Source organism: Pseudopipra pipra, chromosome 26, assembly GCF_036250125.1.
Source record: "Pseudopipra pipra isolate bDixPip1 chromosome 26, bDixPip1.hap1, whole genome shotgun sequence".
In the NCBI taxonomy this organism is placed as follows: Eukaryota; Metazoa; Chordata; class Aves; order Passeriformes; family Pipridae; genus Pseudopipra; species Pseudopipra pipra.
In genome coordinates this window covers 3616169-3641057 of record NC_087574.1, presented here as the reverse complement: position 1 = coordinate 3641057, position 24889 = coordinate 3616169, and the positions used below count along the sequence as shown (strand labels likewise).

General features: G+C 41.7%; 1 protein-coding gene across 1 annotated transcript; it reads right to left on the bottom strand.

Moving 5' to 3' along the window:
• Positions 1-9261: 9261 nt before the first annotated feature.
• Positions 9262-14021, bottom strand: MEOX1 (mesenchyme homeobox 1). Its single transcript, XM_064636517.1, has 3 exons — positions 13233-14021; positions 11650-11822; positions 9262-10828 (listed from the first exon to the last, which is right to left on the bottom strand). The coding sequence occupies exons 1-3, from the start codon at positions 13681-13683 to the stop codon at positions 10706-10708; spliced, it is 747 nt and encodes a 248-aa protein (XP_064492587.1). The 5' UTR covers positions 13684-14021; the 3' UTR covers positions 9262-10705.
• Positions 14022-24889: the final 10868 nt, after the last annotated feature.

Here is a 24889-nt window from a genome sequence, read left to right as displayed (position 1 = left end):
TTTGCTTTTATCTTCACTTGCTACCTCTGACTTTTATTACATGTAAGCAGGAAAGGGATGGGGGGAGAAAGCTTGTGAACACTGGGAGACTGTGCGGAAAACGTGGAACTTCTGCTCTTTTTAAAAGGGGTAATAAAAATTCATGGAATTACAGTTTGAGGAAACGTGTTTTCTAAAGAACCTGCCTTGGGACTGGAAGGTCATAGAGCTGCAGGACCTGAGATATTTCTTCCTGTAGTAATCATGTTAAAAATTCAGATTCTGGAAGTCTGAAAAGAGGATCCTACTTTATCAGAATTTTACTTTGTTTTCTTTAAAAGCTGTTTAGTCCTGGTGTTTGGCCAACACTTGGAGAACTTGGTGCTTAGTGAGGAGAAGAAGTGACTCATCCATTTGGAGCACTGGACATTTTCTGAATGGAGCCCTTGCTGGGGTGGGGCTCATGATGCTGTGCCAGACAAATTGGTGTATGTCATACTGAAAACTTAAAGACAGACAGACATAATACGTGTTAGATACGAAATTAATTTTAAATTCACTTTTTAAAAGCCATTTCAAGTCACATAGTTGTGCCTCACAGAATAGTCCACTCTCTGTTCTCAAGAAGTAAGTAGTGTCTTCTTTTCCTGACTGTAGATATATTTATACGGCCCAACTAACCCCACTTGTCCTTTCATGTTTCAGTACCTTACATGCCACTGGCCCAGATGTGCTGCCCTCCCTGGAGATGGGAGCTCTGCACACTCTGTAGTGCAGGGATGATGAGGTTCCTGAGCAGTAGATGCAGAGAAACAGCCTCAAAGGGCACATCCTGCACTCCTGCACCTCTCCCTGCCCAGCAGATCCCATTCCCCCTGCTGTATGTATCTCCTGTGTAGAGGGCAGCAACAGTGCAAAAATCCTCAGCTCTGAACTCAATTGAAATTAAAATTGGAAACTGAAGTTTCACAGCAGCCCAAAATTAAAAACAATAATACAGATTTTTGAAATAAGCCTTTATTTTTCCTCATAATAATTGTCAGTGTTAGAGCATTTCAGGACTTGTTCACAAGTAAAAAAACAACCAATAATTTCCCAGCCAACTCTGACAATGTTTTAAAGCACCTACCAATTCCACTTGTCAGAGTTTTCAGTGTAAATTCGTGGTAATGTATTGGCCAGATACTTCTTAGGGAACTTTGCTGCCTGTTCAGGTTATCGCAGCACTTTTCTCCTGTTCAGAGCACTTCCTTTTACTATAAGAGGCTGCAATGGCCCCTTCTGAAAGCTGCTGAGGTGCTGGGGCACAGGGCCTGGCAAAGCTGTGTGTGGAACATCAGTGACACAGCAGAGCACTGCCTTGCTTGGAACTTTCACTCCACTGATCCTTTTCAATCCCTGTCCTGTCCCACCTCGGGTGCAGCACAGGGTGTACCAGTGAAGATGCTGCTTGGTCTGTCAGTAGGGATGGAAAGGAATTGTTGGGACTATTATTCAGTCCTTTTTTGCATTCCTCCTGCCATCTGTACTCACCCCAGCTCATCTCCCCCTCCTTCCAGTGATGGAACTTTGGGCTCTGTTAGTGAAGGTGTCTCATGCAGCAAACCCCGTGTGTAGCAGAACCTCACAAGCAAAGACAACCCCCCGTGGCTCCTCTTGTTTACTCCAGCGAAGAATGGAGTGATTAAAGAGGCCAGAACATACCTTTTCTCCCCAGGATACACAGGAGGAGCACAGCTGAGTAAATATCCTGTGTTATTGCAGTCTGCTTGCTCGGGAGTTAAACTGCAGGTAGCAAAGAGCTCTGCCAAATGCAGTGATTGCCACACTCCAGCCACTGACAGTCTCACAGAGGAGAGCCAGTCAGAAAGATTTATAAGGACAAAGGTACATTCCTAGTGTTTCCTGGGCTGGAACTGGAGCTCTCTGGGCTTCCACTGAGGATAGGGGGTGACTCAGTCCAATATTCTTCTGCTCTTTCATCATGTGCCTTCAGATGAAGGCTCTGAGGTAGAGCAGAGATGATTCTGTGTAGGCTGGTTTTTGCATTGTCAGTCATCCCCGCATTTATACAGCATTTTGCACCTCCCCTGTATTGGTTATTCTTTTCCCTAAGAAGCTTTATATGTTTTGGGCTCATATCCCTGCAGAATAGTGTGCAAAAATGCTCTTAGGGAACAGGAAGGTGAAGGGTTGATACACTGTCACTTATCTGGCAAGTGAAGGTGTGTGTGAGCAAGATTGTGTTCAACAAGAAGCACAGGAACCCATGGAGAGCTTTTATAACCACCACTCCTGGGACTGCAACAATTTTTCTTTCTCCCCTTTCCTTCCTCTGCCTATTTTGATAGAGATTAGCAGAATAGAAATGATTTTTCTGCTAAAAAAAAATAAATTTATATTTGGACAAAATTTTCACATGAAAGGAGTTCCATGCTAATGAAATCCTTCTATTTTATAGCTTGTTTTGCTTCATTTGCACATCTGTCTTTTGCTTTCCCTATTAAACTGTCTTTGTCTCAACCCATGAGATTTTTCACTTTTACCCTTTGGATTCTCTTGCTGTCACACAGGGAGGGGGGAAGTGAGCAAGTGGCTGTGTGGGGCTGAGTTGCTGGCTGGGGTTGAGCCACGACAAATGGAGACTAAAAAATTAAACCAAAGCCATGAAAAAGGAACAAACCCAAGTCTTCAGGATGTGTGCAGTCCTTAGGTCTCAGTAATAACACACCATCAGGACACGACTGCTTCCTTTCTGGTCTTTTAGGGAAGCAGCACACACAAGGCTGATTTCCAATGGTTGCAGACTCCATATATCATATATTTCCAGACATTTACAGAATGCATTAAGGTTAAAACTGACAGTAATGTCTGGAGGAATCTTGAGCAGCAGATGGAGTAGTTTGAACAGCATCCCTGTCTTTTCACAGAACGTGATCATTGTTGGTCTCTCATTTACCATTTTTCCTGTGACACAACAAGGGACAACCCTTTGTAGTTGCTGTAGCAGCAGTGCTGGTGTATTTCCTGAAATAAGACATTTTCAGGATTAATTGTAAGACTCTGACTCCTCTACAAGCTTGTTGAAGTACCTCTTGGTATCGGAGGGCAAAAGCAAAGGCCCGGAGTTTGTGATCAGCTACTGGTTTCACTGGGCACATGAATGGCTGCATCTTGTGTGATCAAAAACAGGGCATGATGTTACCAAGAATGGAGAAGCAGAGTCTTAATTAGGGAAGAAAAAAAACCCCTGTGATTTTTTTCCAAAGAAAGTCGGTATTGAATGATTTTATTTTCATATTCTGTTTAACTGCTGAAGTGTCATAAAGTGCCTTGGGCTTGATAATAGAGTAACTCTTCTGTAATCCTTTTCTAAAGCCCACAGAGAAAAGAAAGATGTTGATTTAAGATGTCCTGCAAAAGGCATGGGAGAACCTGCTGAAGGCTCCTGCTGTTCAGGGTCATGGGCTAAACTGCACAGCCCTCTGACTTGGGACCAGACTCAGGGTTCTTGATTGATGGAAAAACATTTGCAACTGTTATTCAGTGAGCCTCACTTGCTAACGTGAGCTGTCTGAGTGAACACAGAGACACTGGAACTGGGACAAATCCCAGCTTCCTCTGAAATTTTCAAACTTTTTTTCCTTCCTTTCAGATTCCAGACAGATGAGATTTTCTTGGCATAGACCAATTCCATCTCTCCTCTGAAGGACGATAAATCAGGAGTTGAAAGTTAACTGACTGACTGTGGGAAGAGAAGGTACCTGGCTTTGTGATCAGATACAGCCTCATCTGCTCACTCTGCCTTCTCCCTTGGGTCTTGCCTCTGCTACTTCTCATTTTCTGTAAAATCCCAATTTTAATTCGATTCCAAAGGTTGCTGAGTCCAGTTGATATCGTTGTTCATATGATAGTGTAAAGAGTAAGTACATTCCTCAGGTCATAAATCATCTCAACCTGACCCCAATTAACTACAGACCCTGGATTTAATTTCTGTCAGTGCTCACCAGCCATAACAAATTAGGTCATTCTGTGTCAGTGAGACATTGGAGCAGACACTGGGAACGTCACAGGGGACTCTGATCCAGTCAGGGTGCAGGAAGAGCAAAGGAGATGGAATGGATATCTTCCTATTGCTTCCTAAATAGGAGTCATGGGACATGTGTCAGCACAGGCAAAGGATTTTCATAAGGATACAGGAAAACTCTGTATCTGTAGGTTTTATTCAGGTTTTGCTCACATAGAGAGCGAGGCAGTCTTTGACACCTGTGGCTGCCTACCTTGCCTAAAATGATTTAGCTGTACCTGTCCAAGCCCTTGTGCAAAAATCCAGCACCCAGTCAAACACATCATGAGCTCAGGTGTACATTATGGGCACCTGAACTGCCTTTCCTTGCTGAAGACTCCTTCATTTTTATGTGGCACATTGCAAAGACTGCGTGGGGCCTGTAAAAGAGACTGTGCCTCTGGCATTTTTGGCAAATGGATCTGTTTGGTCAATAGATCTCTCAGGTTTGAGAGGTTCTTCTGAACTAGTACAGTGTCATTAAGAAGGATTCACCATTCTGTGGAATAAGAATTTTTGAGCTCAATGAGATGCCAGAAGTCAACAAGGTGTGGAAAGAGTGTTGAATCCATAATTCCAGAGGCTGAGATTTATACCTTGGATTTAAACAGGAAAATCTGAATGACTCTTTCCTATAATTTACTGCTTTCACTATGTTGTTTTACCAATAACGTTTATCTTGTTCATTTCATGTTATCATAAAAGTGCAATAACAGGACAATAACGGTGAATAATCAGAAATTCCATCCCTAAGGAAGGCCAGTGAGATCAGAAATTAATTAATTCTTTTGTTTCCAATAAAAACTGCCTGCCTTTAACCCTGTTGTATACCATTGACTGCTTCTCAGTTGAGTAATGTAGTTTTTATTTGTGAAACCTCATACCCTTAAATGCAATGAGCTCATCCTTTTTCTTGGCATCGCCTCGTCTTGATCCTGGCAGAGACACAATGAAATCACAGCAGAGAGGAGACTGTAAAAAGAGAGATCATTTTTTCTCCTAAAAATAATAGCAGTCAAGTTGGCCCTGGCAACTGTGAAGGAAAGTGAAAATTCAAGCCCAATTTCGTGCTGGGAGTTATGCACAGATTACAAATTCAACATTGCTACCCTTGCATTGTTTTCCAAAGTGTGAGTTTGGGTGGTTTTGCATTAAGTTTCTTTCTCTTATGGATTTCTTGGACTTTATAAACAACCCTGCCAGGACTGGGAGGCTTGTTCTTCCAGAAATCTCGCAAAGGGACAAGAAGAATTTAATTATTGCAGTAGAATGACTTTTTTTTCATGCTTATTTATTTAATGTTTGAATAGTTGGAAATGTCTTCTCAGTGTGTGAATTAAAGGCTTCCTGTCTAGAGTGTGCAAAGGACTCTGAGCATTCACAGGATATAAAACAGATTCATAATGGAACCCAACAGTATAAACATGTCCTCAGTGCAGACAGAACCCTTATATCTTGTAATGTGAAACACACCCCAGTTGTGTCTGTGTTCTCTTCTGCAAATAAACAAGTGAGAGATGTGCCTGAAATGTTTCCCTGGGACAGAAAACTTCTCATCTCGTTATTTCATTCTCTTTTTAACACATTTATTTTTTTATTGGGATACTTTGAGGAAATTTAATATAACTTTGCTATAACTCAGTCCAGCTAAATTTAGGCCACTTGAAGACAGCAACTAGCCTGACCCAAATCCATGCTGCTAGTCCTTTTAAATAAGAGGTTTTATTTTATAATTTGTGCCATTTTCTAGGTATAATCATAGAGTATTGGATGTATGGACACTTGGATGAAGATTAGGTTCTTGAGCTACACTTTTCCCCAGAATCTCCTTTTCAATTAACTTCAGACAGAAAAAAATTGTGCATACCTATTATGGAGAATGATACTTCTTTTCCCTGGAAAATAACTTCCTGGCCAGATTTGTTAGATCCCCTGATACTGAGACCAGAGGTCTGTCCTTCTCAGCTGAGAAAAGTGGATGGAGCAATTAAATCAGATCTGATAGAGTTTTTCTTTTTCTGTGTTGGAAACTGTGCACAGATTCTCAACAGTTACATCACTTTTTCTGATCATTTCTCATGAGAGAAATATAGAATGAAGAGGATTGAAATATACAGAAAAGGGTCAAAATATAGAAATATAGAATTAAAAGTAGATGAAGGTATAAAACTGGATGTTTGAGGTGAGTATTGAAAGGAACAACCCTTTTTCTGGTGTCTTTCCAATGATTGACTTTGCTGTAGCACTGTTGGACTAACCCTTACCTGGTGATATATTCCCAAGCATAGGAAATACTCCACATGTGGCATTCTGGGGGACAGATTAGCATGGGGTATGAGTGTGGGGCTGAATTAGAAATCAAAGGCTCTAAGAAAATGTCAATTCACATCTGTTTCCTGCTCCGGAGCCAGGGGTACAGAGCATGATTGAGGGAGGTTTGAAAAAATGTTTTCTTCTTTAAAAAGGAAAGAGAGAAACATGACTCAACCCTCCATGGTATGAAGTCACCATCCTCTCTGTTATTCACTCCCATTATCTTTTTGCAATCTGTTCCCAAAGGAGCTTCCAGACAACCAGATGCTTATCCCTGCCTAAGAGTTATTTAAAAAAGAATAATAAAAAAAATAAAATAACAATTACGGTACAGAGGAAGGGAACAGCGGTGTAAAAGTCTGGTGCTGCATGAAAATCCTTCCTTCACGTAGAAAGTAAAACAATGTGGCCTTGTGTGTGTGGGGAGGGTGGGGAGAGGCTCTGCAGCACCTGCCTGTGTCTGGCACTGCAGTGGGAACTGCCCGGTCATAACTCACAAATACGGCCTGAAAGGTGATAGCCCGAGGCTGGGATTGTTTTACAGCCACACCGGGCAAGTTCCAGTCAGACAAAAGCTGGAATCACTGGAAGAAAGTGGATTTCCTGTCTATCTGCCTGGAGGACCTGCCTGGATCCAGCACTCAGAGCCCAGTAACTAATGCAGATGTGTTTCTTGAACTGGCTGCTCCCTTTCCTCGAGGGTAAGGAATTACACAAAATGTGAGATAGTAGCTGATGAAACCTAATATGAGCACTGCTGGAGGTGGGGGAAGAAAATGGGGTAATTGAAAAATTGTGTGTCTGTTCTGTAAAATACCCTGATTTGTTGTGTGTGCTTGTTTCCACACGTAGGAAATTCCATAGGAAGTGGGATTTATAAGCTTTGCTCATGTAGGATAAGTCCCAGTAAAAATCTCTGGCTGTGAAGTGTTTGCTGAAAGGGCTCTCTTATTTTTCCAGGCAGTGTGAACTGGAGGGTTTGGTTCCTTAGTCACAACATGTCTGTGAAATTTTTTACCGTGAGGGTGATGAGACCCTGGCACGGGTTACCCAGAAAAACCGTGGATACTCCATCCCTGAAAGTGTTCAAGGCCAGGTTGGACTGGCACGAGTTATCTTTAAGTTTTCTGAGTAGCTCCATTGACTGGAAAAATCACTATCTTAAATCTGCAGGATGCTGTGGAGAAACTGAGGACTAACGACAGAGGAGTCATGGGATCCAGAAACTGCAAAACAACTCAGGGCCTCTGCTACACTGGCATCTGGCTGGATAAATAAAAAGTCCATGAAATCTATGAGTCTGAGGAAAGTGCCTCTCTTTCTCTGCTTAGAAGAGGCAGCACAGATATAAAGGGCTACAGCCTGTTTTTTTGTGTTTATACAGATATCCCCATCCCCTGGGGGCTGTTTGCACTGGCTCTGTATGGGCAGCAAGTCTTGCTGCTCTGCCTGGGTGTGCCTCCTGGGGAAAACCTGCCAGAGCTCTCTGCTGGGGTGGGGTGATGGTGTGCTCAGATTATTTATTGAGGATCAGGCCTGGGGAGCACTGCCAAACATCCCGAGGTAGAGTTTCCCTCCCTTCTGTGAGGAGGATGCAGCCTGATGTGGATTTCGGAGAAAAATAATTGCAGGTCAGAGATTTTGCTCCCAGACGACAGGTTTTTGCCTGAAAGATTCTTGGCACCAGAGGTTCAGAGGTCAAATGCTTTGATGTCAGGAGTGAAATGTTCCTTCTCAAAACACTAAAGCCTTAGAGTAAGCAGATGGTTTCATGAAGAAACTGCCTGAGCACAAAAAGATCTCACAGGTGACTCATAGCTTATTTCCCAAAACCCAGAGCAAGAACAGTTTAGGAGCTGTAATTTTGGGTGCAGACTGAGATCCCATTAACTGGCTTTTAAGTGAATTATGATTCAGTATGCTACCATTGACTGCTTCCTTGAAAGGGAAGATTTATTAGCCTCTTTTCTGAGCGAGGAGCTGATTTTGGTGTATGTTGGTAGCCAAGATCCCAAAAGTTTTCATCCCCAAAACAAGCTACTTCTGCAGGTTGCAAACTTTCTAAGCACGGTGGGGAAGAGGTGCTGTACAGTGTTAATTGGCTAAAGAGCTTACAAGGAACTGAGTAACACAGAACTCCTGCCCACGGTGATTTGTGTTCCAGGAGATGGGAGTAGGATGTCTGAGTTAGCACCAGAGAGTTCTTCCCAAAACTCAGCTTGCTTTAGTGTTTGCCAAGAGCTGAACTACTGACTTTAGTCAGAAGCACAATCTGAAGGCATCAAGGTTTAAGAAGCAGAGCCCCAGATATTTTCTGTTCTTAAAGTTACAGTAAAGCAAAGCTCCTCCTCATCTGTGAGTGGGCAATTTTTTTAGCCAACTGGTTTTATGTCACCTGAGTGGTGATGTTATTAACCTATTTTTAATATCAAGTTTGTAGTCCCAATAATGGTGTTTTGTCATTATCCCCCTCAGCTGGGGTAACTGGGATGCACCAAAACTCCCTGGCTGCCCCATTTTCCATGGGAATATCTGCCATGCACACACAAAAGTCCTGGGAGGAAGCTGAGGGTGGTTTTTCTTTACCATAAATTTCTGAGGAGATGGGGGTAGAGGTAGCTCAGAGAACATGCATACTCCTAATTGTTATAATTGATTATATAGTAATTATTATAGTCACAGGATTTGCACGTGTTTACATCCATTCTGTGATTGCAGCACAGTTTGTGCTGAAGTCTTGTGAGGCATCAATGATCCTGGTTTCTTTATTTTATCCAGTTTTCTTTATTTTTTTGAGTGGGGGAGGTGCTGGTGTTTTGTTTTGGGCAACAGTTGGTTTTGGGTAAAGTGGGCAGGAGCAAGTAGTGCAGTGTGGGAAACCAGACACCAGTTCACCTCCTCAGTGCTTCTCAAACTTCTCAAGTTTCTTTATTTTTAAATAATTTCTTTCAGAAATAATTATTTTTTTAAATTGGTTTTGCACAAATATATACTCTAAACTGCTCGTTTTTTCATCTGTCAGTCAGAGTTTGGAAATGTTAAGAAGGAATGTGATGAATGTTTCTTCATTGTAGATACAGTAATCAGCTCTTTGAAAAGAACACAACACCTCTGTTAAAAAAAAAAAAAAGATGATATTTATCTGTTTTGAGTTTTTTTACAAGTGGAATTACCACTGATAGCTTTATAAACATATCATTCAGATATACAGATTTTCACCCAGCAGATCAACAGTTTACAGGCAACCACAATAAATAAGCATCAGAGCAGGGTGAGAGGAAGGCAGTATGTCATAGCTGCCATCATGGTTACCTTTCAAATATTCAAACCACTGTTTCAGTGTTCTCAATAGCCATGTTGTGGTGTGCTAGTGTAAAATTCTGTTTAAAATATGGCAGTAGTACATTAAACAAAAAGATAGAGCAAATGGAAACAGGCACTGTGCTTTTCTAAATCTTCATAACTTGATATAGTATAAGTTTGGGTTGAAAGGGAGGATAATTTCAAGTGGAAGTGTTCTGAAGTGTTAAAACTTCTGGTTGTGCTGTTTATTGGAAAACTTGAAAACACAACAGTGATAGATGTTGTGCTGAGAGTTCCATCTCTGCCGTGCCTGCTGTGGTGCTTCGTGATGACTGCTTTGAAAAAATATTTGAAATTGAGGTCTAGGAGTTTAATTTCAGGATTTACAGTAAGCTTGGAAGAAATCTCCCTCTGCAAATTGCTGCCATCAACAAGGCACCTGCCTTCTTGGACTGTCAGTGTGAGAGCCACCTCCTCTGAAACTGGTCAGCAGAATTCTGTTTATATGTGTTTTTAGTCTCATATTTTATTTTGTAATCTTATTGCCTAGCTACACAGGTGTCCAATTCATTTTGCAAGGAGAATCAGTGACTGTCAAAGTATTTATTTCTCTCAGAGTAAGGCACAAGTAAAATGTGTATTGCCAAGTCCAAATGCACACTGAATAGATGTGACCAGGGAAAGACTGGATGAGAACACATCTGTGTTATCACTCTCTGACTGATAACCTGTATTTTCTGAATGTCTGAGCATCTACACAACATTACTCCTGTTTTATATTCAATGTTACTGTTTTTTTCTGTAGACACATCTGTGGTAGTAAGACAGTTCCAGAAACAAAAATCAAAATCATGCCCTCCTTTGGCTTTTCCCCCTGTGCTCTTTAATTGCCTCTGCAACATAAAGCATCATAAACCTCTTAAAGACTGTGGGCTACAGGATTTGCAAGCAGGATGATCCCTTTGAGTAGCTGACCCAAAGCAGTGTTGCATCCACATTCTGATCCATTACTTTCTCCAGATTCCTCTCCCATTGCTGCAGGGACTACTCAGAGCTGGGAGAGGCAGCAGAGTCCACATCTTCTGTGTCATGTTCGTGTGGGGACACTGGCTGCCCACCTTTAACACGTTTCCACTTCATTCTTCTGTTTTGAAACCATACTTTGACCTGGGTGATAAAGAGGAAATAATTACTTCCTGTCTCAGTCTGAGCTGTACAAGCAGAGCTATGCATATTTGTGGAATTATAGAAGAAAAGGTGAACAGAACTTTGCAGGTTTAAGCAATTCATCTTCCTAACACAGATGGGAACAATTCTTTCTAAACTACTCCAGACAGAAGTTCCTCTGAAACCCCCAAAGGTGCTTTGCCTAGAACCTGTCTTCATGTCAAATAAGCATGTCAACACAACAGCCACAGTGCCCCTCATGTATTTTTAACATCTAGGCCACCCAATCTAGTGCTTCAGAAATTTTAATTTGCTTCACATAATTGAGCAATTGTTCACTAGGCTTTGAAAAGGAAACCTGGACTGAGATGACAATGAGGGAACAGAAATACATCTCTCCACAAAACTCTGCGTTTTTGTCTTTCCTTATCACCTCAAAATACCACCCAGGAAGAATGCATGTGTCAAACATATAATTCTAATAATTTCCTGTTAATTGCAGTCTCAGGTGGTGTCCATATTCCATATGTAAACCTTGATATATCAATATGTACCAATGAATGGTGGGAAGCAGCAGCTTGCAAGAGACCAGTTATTACCAAATCTATCTTTAGTTTAGAGAAACATAATTAAATGTATCAACTACTCACAGAAATTTGTAACAAGTGTGTTTGAAAAGAATGTGGAGGCTTTGTTTTAAAATACCTCTGTGCCACTGCAAGACACCCCCTCAAGTGACACATCTGGTTTTTAGTGTTAGGGAGAAGGTTTTTTTGTGGGGGAAGAAGAAGGGGCTGGGGAGACAAGGGTTTGGGGAGTACTTGTCTTTCGGTGAGGTCCAGGTTCACAGCTATCTCGTATCTCCTGAGCCTTGTCAAGTAGTTGTGGTGGGCAAATTCAGCTTCCAGCTCCTGCAGCTGCTCCTTGGTGAAAGCTGTCCTTTCCTTCCGGGATTTGCTGTGGGATTCTGTCTTGCTGCCCGAGTTCTGGTTTTCTGAGAGGCAAAGCACACTTTGTTGTGTAATCTGCAGTTATGCCTGTGTGTGTGAACACCTGCATTGTGGGGGGTTGATTCAAACAGCTCGTTGAAGTGCTCAGTGGAAGTTTTAAGGTGTTTGTGTTGTGCCCCCTCGAGCTCAGTGTGACTTGTTGGTGCTGCCAGTGTGATGTTGGAGGGGACAGGGGTGGGACAGCTCAGCCAGGAGGGGACTGCCTGGCTCTGCTCAGTCACAGAACTGCAGCTGTGGGAAGGGAGCTCCCATTCCTTGCTGGCACTGCATTGAAATGATTTCCTTCCCCGGATTTTTACTTTCATTCCTTGTATCCGTGTTCTCACCCTCCCCTGACCTGCCGTGCAGGAGGCAGCCAAGCCAGCACTGGGTGTTTACAACGGGTCAGGAGTGCATGAAGCCCACCTCTGGTGCAGGGTGTAAAAACTGGTAAGGAAAAGAAAAAGAAAAAGAAGAAAAAGAAAAAGAAAAAGAAAAAGAAAAAGGAAAAGGAAAAGGAAAAGGAAAAGGAAAAGGAAAAGGAAAAGGAAAAGGAAAAGGAAAAGGAAAAGGAAAAGGAAAAGGAAAAGGAAAAGGAAAAGGAAAAGGAAAAGGAAAAGGAAAAGGAAAAGGAAAAAGGAAAAGGAAAAGGAAAAGGAAAAGGGAAGAGAAGAGAAGAGAAGAGAAGAGAAGAGAAGAGAAGAGAAGAGAAGAGAAGAGAAGAGAAGAGAAGAGAAGAGAAGAGAAGAGAAGAGAAGAGAAGAGAAGAGAAGAGAAGAGAAGAGAAGAGAAGAGAAGAGAAGAGAAGAGAAGAGAAGAGAAGAGAAGAGAAGAGAAGAGAAGAGAAGAGAAGAGAAGAGAAGAGAAGAAAAGAAAATTGATGCTTAGGAATCAGAGCCAGAGCTGCTTTGAGGTAAAAATATTTATTATTTAGTGAGGCCAAATAGAATTTATATCTAAAGGAAGACTTTGCCTCTTGTACTTCTTACCATAAACTGAGATGTCAAAATCCTAGTATGGTATTTCCAACTAGCACAGGCAACTCAAGCTGAGGGATCTTTGCTCTTTGCCATTTCCTTATGCTCAGACAAATGGCAAGTATGGATCTGTAACTCCACATCCTAGGACTGTCAGCTCAGCGTGTACATGCCATGTGATTCCTGGTTAGTTACAGCAAATGTGCATTGTACTGGTGAGTAAAACGCTTAGTTCAGTAAACAAGCTCTGCAGGACTGAAATACAAAGGCCAGAATAAGAATAAACTGTTTGGTTTCAGTGTTGTTGTTGTGTAAGTTTGCCCAGTCAAGCATTACGAAATGTTTTGCTAATCAGCTTCCTTTCTTAATTCTCAGTCTCACAAGTGCTCTCATTCCATTGCCTGCACTCTCCCACAACCCTGATTTTGTGTCACCTACCTGAGCTTTCCTTTTTTCTTTTGGGTGGCTTTTTCTCAGTGTCCTTTGTGGTGTTTCCTGGTACCTCTTCATCTTCATCCACCCCCGCTGCCACACTCGCTGGGTCTGGGCTGCTGCCCTCCAACTGCCCAGATGCCAAGGCCTGTTCTGGATGGAGTTGTCTCGTGCTCTCAGCTGCTGCCAGGTGCCAGGCAGAGGGTTGGAAAGGCTGGTGCTGCTCCCCAAACCCTCGCTCCTCCCGTGGGAAGCTCTGGGGAGCCGCCACCAAGCAGGAGGTGGAGAAATCGGAGTAAGCATCAAAATCTGGTCTCTGGTGGAAGGAGAACGGTGCTGCTGGGCAGTGGCTCAGCCCTGGGGCTGTGCTGGCATCCATGTGGGTGCTCCTCATGCACCCCCAGAGGGCAGGGGGGGGCTGTGGGCTGCGCATGCAGCTGCTGCTGGTGGGATCCATCTGCCAGTCCTGCCCACGCCTCGGTGACGGCTCTGCCTTCAAAATCAGGAGAGAAGCAGAGGGTGAATCTTCCAAATTCCACAGGATGGGTTTCCTCCCTAAACAACAGTTTGTTTGTGGGTTTTATGCCGCTGCAGGTTTGTTACTGTGGGAGCTTTTCTAAATGGCTTCATTGCCCCGACTGGGAAACAGGACCCAGAGCTGGGCAGGGACCTCCATGAGTTGCTTCCCCAGGCCTGCAGTTTGCTCCCTCCTGAAGTGCTGGGCATGAGTGAAACACCTTTTTAAATACTGTGCTGGGGAGAGAGTGACAAGTTTGCAAAGTGAAATGTGAGTAAGGGGAGGGAGGGGTTAACACACAATACCCTCAGCCCCTCCAACCAAAGCAAAGCAGGCAGCTATTAATCATCTGAAACCTTATATGCACATCTAATGGGATTTGCAGATGGAGCCTTTTAAAGAAACAATGTCTGTTTTTTGTTTTTTTTTTTTTTTTTTTTAAGTTAGAGAGCTGCACACAAAAAAAGTCTTTAATGTTTCTTTGTGACACTACGAAGTTATTTTTATTGCACTGTTAACAAAACTCCACAAATCTCGGGTTTAGAAAAAGCCCTAAAACATAATTCAACAGACACCAAATTTCAAGGACTAAAGTGGGAAATAAAAGTAAGAAAGGAGTTTACTAATTATATATAATTTAAGGCCCAATCTTAAAATTTTAAAAAAACCCCATTAAACCTGGCTTGTACACACATGCAAGGATTTGAGTGGTGTTTTGTTAGATTGATAACACATGTATTTACTGAGAGTTGGAGTTTGCTGCCAGTGACAGTTATTCTTTCTGTATTCTACTTTCTAGAGAATTTTCAATATGCCACCCCTCCTGCAAGGAAAGCTCTTGATTTTATGACAATGAAAGACAAGTTTTTCATCTTTTGTTGAACATTTTATAGTTTTTCCTAGTAGAAAGCAGATTCTTAGACCCTGGAGCCACCAGAGTTGAAAATACATTAGCAGGGAATCTCTTCTCAGTATCTGATGCCTAAATCATTCTCTAGAAAGAACTCTCCTAAATATTTAAATCTGTTGTTCTGTTGCATTAGATAACAAACATTAGAAAGCATTTCATCCTCACTGGCAGGAGGAAACTCCTCAGACTGTTTTTTTTCTGAAAGGTCAGGTTATAACCAAATTACAAATGCTGTAAATGTTCCAGGCACTGGCAGAATCTAAATCAGAGTCCAGAACTTTTTGGCAATGCAGAATATTTAATTTATATTCTCTCTGTGTGTGTTGTCCTATGTACAGCACTTCACTCACACAGATTATTAGGGCTTTGTGTGAATTCAACCTGAGTCTGTTGGTTGTCAGTCCTACCTTCAGTCTACAAAAAGGTCTAGTTAATTATTCAAACATTTATGTTCTTGCACATGTGCTTGCAGGGATGGAAGAGAGAGGAGGATTGTCCCTTAGTCTCTTGGCCACTTCAGTCAGGATCAGCTTTAGGCTCCCACTCAGCCCAAAGTCTGTCTGCAGGGCCTGACTCAGCTTCCCAACGGAGCTCTCACTGTTATTCCTCCAGCCACAGATGTGGGAAAAGGAGAAGTTGTGCCCTTCTGAGACGTGGGAACCCTCAGATCCCGCAGAGCTCCAGCACCCTCAGCAGCTGCTGCTGTCACTTGGTGCCTCAGCAGGGGCCAGGGCACCTCTGCATCTTCCTGACACTTTATTCCTGAAAGAACAACAATCATCCCTTCTTGCTAAATCCCATTTGTCTCTTGAGGAGGCCACCTTTAACCTCTGTAAAGTCAACAACATCTCTTCAGTCAAGGACTGAAACATTGGTAGGAAAAAATGGCAGGGATGGGGATGAGCTTTCGTGGGGAACGCTCCTGGAACAACCTGAAGGCTGGGAAGTGGGGATTTGTCTTGGAGCTTTCTGTCAGTCCATCCTGGGACTTCCCCAGGTCACCAGGAGACCCAGAGGAGGGCAGAGAGCTGGAGAAGGGCTGCCAAGGTCAGACCCAGCAAACACCTGTGAGGGAGAGGAGAAGGGGCTCCGACAGCAACGGGAGTTGGGAAGGAAATGCCAAGCCCAGAGATGGGCTCGGTGGGTCTATCAGTCATTTTAATGGTTTTCTCAGCCATCCTGAAGGTATAAAAGAACAGAAGTGTAAAGCTTAGGCTAATAGAGGCAGCCTACCTAGAAGGGAAAAATGATCTCCCACCAATGGAAGTTAAAGAGCCATGTGGTTAAAGAGCTCTATTAAAAGGCATTAGATGTTGGACAAAATGTCAGGAAACGTCGACTTGCATTTTGCTCTAATGCCATATGACAAATTAGTCAAGCTTAAAAGGCCTGTATTTGCAGGAAATCAGTATTAGATTTTTGATAATTCGAGGGAGGGGATCTAGAGAGTGAGAAAGTCTTAATTTCTTCTCAAAAAAAAAAAAAAGAAGAAAAAAGCAGCTATTTTGTAACAGTGATATCATGGTTGTATGGTATCTTTATCTCTCTCCTCCCTAAACTTCTAGGAAAAGGTTTTCAGCCAATTTTTAGGGAGCTTTAAAGCACATAAATTATATGTGATGCCAGGGAAATAATGTTAAGGAGAAGATGCCAAAGAACCAGCTTCTCAGTCTGAAATAGTATAACCTGAAGTTCTGTGAGTAAATAATGCTTTTAGCTCTGAAGAGTTTTACCTAAAGCATGGCACACCTACTGAGATTCAGTGTCTGACTTGCTCTGTAGATGGGGAGCTGGCATCACCACCACAAGAATTCCTAATTTAATGGTAATATCACTCTTAGCACTAAGTCAATATTTCCGGTATTAATTAAATTTGATGGCTTCACAGGATTGAAAAAAAAAATAATCCTGCTTCACGTACAGGAAATCTCAAGAAGTGTTCAGAGATGCTTACATGATGATTTTTCTTAGGAAAGAGAGCAGTAGAAGCAAAAAGCAGAAGAAAGACAGGGCCAGGTTTAAGTTTGCAGTAATTAAAAAAAAAAATAGAAAAGGTGGTGCTGCTGTCACTGAAAATGGGAAATTTGACACAGTAAATTCTAGCATGGGTAGATGGTACATGTATTTCTTGTACCTTGAATCTGTTCACACCTAATTGGGATTTTCTTGTGTAAATTGTTTAAAACACTGCCTTCTAGTTTCTCTCTGCCATTAAGAAGGGAATATGAGAAAATAGGTAAATATCTATAACAATTAATTGAGATTTAGCAATTCCAGGAAGCAAAGTGTGTTCTGTTTTTCCAGTAGCTCTGTGCTAAGAGAGCAAAGATCTCCTTGCTTGTTTCATCCTCTTTCAGTTCTTTTTCTGGATTTCAGGCCCAGTGTCACGTAAAGATGAGGAATATCCTTTCCTTGAAAGGTTTTAAAAGCAAGCAGAGCCTCGGCTACAACATTAATCCTTAAGACAGGAAAGACCATTTGCCCAAAAATTTGATCAATCATCTTTTTTTACCCACTCTTGTCTTTATGTTGTGCTTGTGGTTGTGGCTGTTTCACGAGGACCTAAATGTCCTGAACAAGGTCCAAGGCAGCTGAAGCTTTCTACTAAATTGAGAATATTTCGTAACATCAACAAAAGAACAGCTGAAGAGTTTGATGGTCGAATGGTTCGAAAAATACAAAATTAGCTCAGTTTTTGGCAGATTACAAAACTCATCTGTTGTTTTCATCAGATAACATGAAAGAAAGAGGAATCGTGGCATCCCCAAGGAACAGGGAGGAACAGAACATCCAACCTTTTAAAGCCATTTTTTATGGATATCTACACTTAGACTTCAGTGCACATTTCATATATTTTGAGGTAGGGCAGAAGGCAATATTTTCATTTTGAGTCTTTGTTGTATTAAGAATCCCATATGTTTCCAAATAAATGTTTATAGGATTATCTGACAGTTGATAAACATTTAAATTTCTTCAGTGCTAAGACATCTGCAGTACTTTTCTTGAGACCACCCTTTGCTGCTGCATTTGTTATTGTCTCTACAATCTCTTTCACTGGAGCCAGTTGAACTAAAGACAATCACATGAAATTTTTGGAAAAGCTTTTTACAAGAGTCAGATTTCATTCCTATGTTGAATAACCCTTATGGAAAATTATTTGCCCCCCTCCTTAAATTAAAAAAAGTTTTCTCCGAGCTCTAATTATTTGGAATATAGTCACAGAATGTTTATTGTTTTGAAGAGATCAGTGTAAAATCTGGTTTTAAAGATGTCCTACGGAATCCTACCTAGTAATTAAAGTTTATCAGTTGCCATTTCATTGGGGAATTCTGCTGAAACTGTAGAAGACATTACAGCTGTTGTGTTCTGTTGTACTACATCTTAGAACTGGAGCAACGATGACTTATTTCTGTTCAGTTTAAATCCCCTTTTCCCGTAAGTTCTGCTGCGAAGAAATGAACTGTTAGTGGTGGAACGTCTCCATCTGTTGGTTCCTTTTAAAAAGCAATGTTAACTGCAGTTCGGAATTTTTGTGAGGACGCTTTGTTTTCACACCACGAGGGGGAGATCTCTACCTGCGATTCTGGATAAAGAAACAAGCGTAAAGTCGTAGGTTGAGTCGATGCCTCCACTTAAAAATAAATAAATAAAATAGCACAGCTAAAAGTATGCAGATACTTCATAGAAAGGCTCCATAATTCTTTCGGTTAACATTAAAAATTTGAAATAATTAAAAAAAAATAATTAATAATAATAAATAATTAAAAATAATAATATATAATTAAAAATAATAATATATAATTAAAAATAATAATAAATAATTAAAAACAATAATAAATAATTATTAATAATAATAAGTTTATGAACTGTAGCACCTGTGAGTGTGTGAATTTCCATGGAATTGTGCAGTCTGTTCCACGGCCCCACGGGCAGGGTTTGCTTGCACAACCCTTAGGCTGCAGTCGGGAGCTGGGAGCACGGTCCCAGCTGAGGGGCAAGGAAAATCCGAGAGGAATTCCTTCCCGGGAAAGAGCCCCACACCTGGGCACATAAAGGACTCAATAAATTCACAGCTGGAGCAGTTCTTTAGGAAAGGTCAATGCTTTAGTGCACAGCCAACAAACCCAAACAAGTCCAGAAGCCCCACATTACAGCTGATGGTGAAGGAGGAGGGAAACCAAGGCTTCAACAGGACCATTTGGGAGCACCAAAAATGAACTGTGAAGACTTGTGTTTGCAATAGGACAAGCACTGGAGCAGGGGCACATTCTGACTCCTTGGCCTTTGGGTCCAAGGTTCTCCACAGATTTGCTGAATTCCTCCTCCTCCTCTCCCTAGTTGTGAGCCTTTGCCTTGGGGGTGTTAGCACATTTGGGTTTATTTTATGTTTATAACTTAAACAATCCAGGCCCCTGCAGCAAATTATGAGTGTGTTTGCCAGATTGTTGTCTAGGACTAAGGGGAGAAGCCAATTTTTTTTCTTGTCTTTGGGCTGTTGCTATTTTGGGAGAAATGTGTGTGAGGAACAGAATCCTGTGCTAGAAGGTGACTGTGACAGCCACTCCTGTGGTTTGTTGCTTGAAGACAGTGAGGCACCGTGGTTCCTGCTGTGACTCAGGATGTAACAGTTATGGTTTTGGGGAGAAGAAACTTGATTTTCACGTTTTCTTGAGTACTACATGTCTTGCTCGTTTTAGTTCCATGCACGAAAATTAAAAAAAAAAAAAGTGAAATGTTTCTAGTGGATGCCTTGTTGGTTTTTTTTGTTTTTTTTTTTTTTTTTTAAAGTGTCAAGCAACTGGATGCCCCAAAAGAGTGTAGATTTTAAGATCAGGGAGTAACTGCAGGAGATGGAGCAGAACAAGGGATGACCAAGGGCTGCAAACAGCCATTAAGGAGATGAATCCATATTAAACTTGACAAAGGATGGAAGGTCCACCCCAGACTGGATAAACGTTTAGTTCAAGGTAAATCATGATTTTCCATGATTTCTAAGGCATCCTTTCCTGAAGTCTTACTCCAAGCAGGGACTCCCAGCCCAGGGCTCCCTCCACATCTCCCTGGCAGTTTTCTCAGCTGGAATGGCCTCTGTTGTTGCCATGACAGTGACTGCCAGGATCATAACACAAAGGTGAGGAGGCTCTAAGTTGAAGGAGGCCTCATGTAGGGTTTGATTGATAGAAAAAGTGGTTTTTAGCTTGGTAAGAAAGAGTGTGAGCAGCTCCTCCACTTGCCCCTTGCTGGGTTCCCAGGGCCTTAAGCCCTCTAGTAAATAAGGAAGTATTTGCCCAGAAGTTATGAGAACAGAAGCTGATCTAAAAAAAAAAACAACCAAAAAAAAAACAAAACCAAGAAATTCTTCTATTTATTTCTGAAGGACTCCAAATTGAAAAAAAAACAAACAAACACAAACCCAAAAAACAATGCAAACAAAAAAACCCCCAATCAATCCATCAAAGTAAAAAAGCTAAAACTGTTGCAGAGAGAAGCTACTTATTCTTCCCCTAGGAAGTGTGTCCTATATTGTGACTAGCTGCAACTGGGAGCAGATTTAAACACCCTGACACTTGGGTTTTGGAAGGGATATTTGTCTTTTGGCCAGCCAGTCTGACTAGTTAACATCACTCTCACCAGAGAGAGCTGCAAGACTTCAGGTTGATGTCACAAAGTTGCTTCTTACCCGTGTTTTTAGGGGACTTTTTAAGATATAAAGTTATTGCACCCACGCCCCCTGTAATTAAGAAATCTTCAGTTCCCTGTTGGTAGTAAAGAGACAATGGTAGACTGATAAGGGTCACTAGAGATGAAAAATCTTTGATTGAATTGTCATTACTGTAATGTTCTAATTCTCAAATCCGCTGCACACATGTATCAATCACAAATCAGAATGTGTTTGTAGGTCTAACACAATATTCCAATTACCAGCTGGTGGAGTTCTTAGAGAGACCAAAAACAGGAGGCAAAATCACAGAATAAATACTTTTGTAATGATTTCTTTATGCTTGCTGGTGTTGTTTCAGGCCTGCAGGAATTTCTCAGTTAATTAGGTCAGTAAACTGTGGGGAAGAAGTGTGGAAAATACACCTGTGTTATCACAGAACCAGTTAGATCAGAAAAGGCCTCTGAGATCATCGAGTCCAACCTGTGACTGATCCCCACCTCTTCACCCAGCCCTGAGCACTGAGTGTCACATCCAGTCATCCCTTGAACACCTCCAGGGATGGGGAATCCAGCACCTCCAGGCAGTCCATTCCCATGTCTAATCACCCTTTCCATGAAGAAATTCTGCCTGATGTCCAAAGTAGACTTCCCTTGGTGCAGATTAAGACTATGTCCTCTTGTCCTGTCTCTGGTTGCCTGTGAGAAGATGCCAACCCCCACCTGGCTACAACCTCCTTTCAGGTAGAATGTGATTTATGCCCGTGATCAAATACATATTGAACAAACAACTGGAGTTAAATTATCAGTATATTGTAATAATAGTTCCTCTTTTTATTTGATGCCAATCAGCCACCACGGTTTCTAGCCATGAATGACCCAAATAATACCATATAACATTTTGGGCTTGGGAACAAATGTTGTTTCATTAGAAAATGTGAGGAATGGGGACTGACAGCGAAAAGTATTTTTCCACATTGGTTGAGTTACCACACAGCTGCAGGTGTCTGTGTGTTGCATCTATAGCTGGAACTGGATCTTCAAGAGCTCAACATGCAATGATATTTTGCATTATCAAGTTGTCTGTTTTGCCAGAGGTCTGTGTCACTAGAAACTAAAAGCCATAGGAGACTTGGAGGGCTTAGATGTCTACTCTGTTCATTTCTGTGCTAACTGCAAGTAGGAAATGGCCAAAATTAAAACCAAACTGCCATTAAATTCACACCTTCAAGTTGTTCCCTTTAGAGAACAATGTAGACTAGATCCAATTAGTAATTACCACTTATTTATTATGAACAAGTAGAATTCTAATTAGGCTTATTTGAGCCTCAGCTATTCCCTCAGATTGGATTAGCAGATAAGGTACTTCTTGTACTAGTAATTATGGTTTACCATGAAATTACTCTCCCCTCTCCCCACCAGAAAAGCATCCAATTAGCCACGACTGGAATTATATTTATCACAGGACCCCGTGGAGCAGAGACTTTGCAAATAAATACAAACAATTAGAAAACCACTCAGAGTGTTGTGCCAGCACAGTAATTAGTGTTTGAAAACAGGAATTTTTGCTGAAGCCAAGCTGGTGGGGTTGTCATGGAAGAGAAGCTGTTCAGCAAGCACCTCTCCTGGTCCCCTCACCAGGGCTGACCCAGCAGAAGGAACAGTGCACAGAGTGGAGTGTTCTACCAACAGCAAGGAGCAGACTTTGTGAATTCACCACTTTTCTGAGATGTCTCAGTGACCCCAGGGGAGGACAGGCAGGTGACCAAGTCAGACCAATACCAGGTGCAGTGTATTTCAGTCAACAAAAGGATAGGAAGCACAAACTGACTTTTTTCCCTTACCCAGACAATTTTTTGTTTATGGCATACCACGTCCTAAATTCCAATCACGAGCCTAAGGCAACTCTTTCTTTCCATTTCACTTAGATGTGATTTTTGATCTTGAAAGGACTTAATACAGCAATAAATGCAATTCAAAATAGACAGTAAAAGCTAGTAGATTCTGAATGGCTTCATAAATAATTAAGTTACAATTATTAATAAATATGCCTGCCATTAAAGGGAGAAAGACTGAGGAAGACAATAAATTCCCTTCACTAGACTTATAGAATGTATAATTCAAAATATGTTGACAAAGGCAAGCTGTCAGCATAATAATTTGCCTGCCTGCCTCTAAAATATGACATGATAATTCTTCCTATTTCAGTAAGAACAACCTACGATGCAGACAGCACAGAATAGAACATTTGTATCATAGTAACTCAAACTACCTGTTTAAGTTACACAAATGAAAAAAATAGACTTCAGCCCACACATTGTGGCCTGGCACAGAGTGGCACCCAAAGATGAATGTAGATGATGAGATTAATTTGTTGGGCCCTTACTTATCACCTAGAGGCTGAGGCTTCATATATTCTGAGGTCATTTCCTGATGCATGCCCAACGTGCTATTTCAGCTTGGCTCCAGCCAAACAGGGCAATTTACTGCAGCCAGAAGGGGCCAGAATTACCACATATCACATTATTAAAATGCTCTCATGGTTCAGCTATTTGACACCCGAGGGTTAGCTCTGCCATGGCTTTCTGCTGAGGATGGCACAGGGAAGGTCTCTGCTGCTTTTTGCCCCTCTGACATTCTGAAGAAGAGACATTCACAAGCTCTGGTACAGGATTTTCTTGTTTGCACTTCCCTGTGTGCTGGTGTCTGTTTGGCCATGTACAGTTTGTCAGAAGCAGATATTACCCAGTGCTCCAGCAGCTCTCCTGCCTGTAGGGTCACCCCTCACATGGCAGCAGTGCAAGAGGCAGAGCTGGGACACTCCATATGGTCACACTGCCCTATTCCATGATTTATTTAATGTTTTCCTGATGAAACACTGACCTGCATCATCTTAGTGGCTTTGACAGGTGCTTTAGTGAGCTGCAGCTTAACATGCTGCTTCAAAGGTGGCCACCTTCTGTCAGGCAGGTTCTGGTAGTCCCTGCAGGAGTCCAGCACCTCCTGCTGCTCCTCAACAGCCAAAAGTGAGGCAGCTCCATCAGTCAACCAGACACACCTGCCAAATCAACCCAGAGATGCTCCATGGTTTGCCTTCAGCAGACACAGGAAGCTCTGTAGGCAGCCACAAATTAGCATGACAATTTATCACAATGCAGTTTATTGTAAACAGAGTTCAGGGGTTTTTCGTTTGTTTGTTTTAATTTAAATAATAGTATCTGCAGGGCTCTTGTTTCCTGTGTACAGTGCCTGACATGTTGTGCCCCTGAAGATGGAGCACATCTAATGAACTGTTTGTTTTTATTTACCAAAAATGGATTGTGTTTGAAAGTCTGCTACTCGTGCTACTACTCTAGCTGTGTCCACCTTCTCATTTCAGTTGGAATTGATTTTTTCCTGTAAAATACTGCTAAGAATCGAAGCATTCACAGAGAGGAAGTTTTTTAGGCTTGAAACAAAATCACAAACAGTACCCAGAGGCATTCTGAGTATTCACATGCTGAATGGTGCATGTGATTTCAAAGAAAGATGGGCAATTTACATACACTGAGCTACTTAGTATCTAGCTTCGTGATATGAAAATAAGATATTGCTCTAATGACATCTGAAGTCAGTGAAAAAGCTTATATTGATGTCATTATCTGACTGTGGTGTTTCCACACCACCTCAAGGACCCGTTTCCATGCATGTCTTTGCTCCTGAAACACCCTTCCTTGATATATATTTGAAATCTAGTAGTAAATATCTTATGGTGAACTCAACAGTCCAATTCTCTGCAACAATATCAACTGAGGCTGATCATCCACCAGGCCTGCATGTGCATGTGTTTTTGTTTTAGGTGATATAAATAGCTGCCCAGCCCTGAGAGCAAGATGCAAGTCTTTGAACTGCAGGAAGGACAACCCGAGTGAGTGACAGCAGCAAAGCCGTGAGACTGGGTGAGCCAACTTTAATTTATTTGTACTCCATGCACATGGAAGGGTCCTCACCTCCTGTTTCAGTAATGATAAATGACAAGATGTCAACAGTTATTAATTAAACTGCCTGGCATAGCAATGTACATGATGATAAGAGCTAAGAAATGTGCAGCATTCCTTCTGCCCCATCATGAGAATGAGGCCCCTCCACTGTTCTCTGGCACAGCAGAGATTAGACTAAAGCATCAATATTCCACTGCAAGCTGGCTACCTAGTAACTGCCTGAACACAGGGCCCTAAAAATTGAAATCCTCTCTCATGCCATGTGTAGTAATTAAACTTCAGCATTCTTTCTGCAGGAAATGTTTCTCCTGTGTTGTTCCCACAGATTGTGCTACAACAACTGTTTTGGTCCCATGAACTATTAACCAATTATAAAGGGATTTTCTCAGTCTGCTTTTGCTGAAGATCAAAGACAAAATACTTACTCTTTTTCTTGCCATGTATTTTAATTTAGGATACCAAACATCAAACATACACAGAACTCAAGGCGTTGGGCAGTCAAACAGAATGGACTTAGTAACTCACACCCCATTTCAGCTTTTCTAATTTGGCTTGCCGGTATTTCAGCTGCTTTTCTTCCTTAACAAATACATTGCCC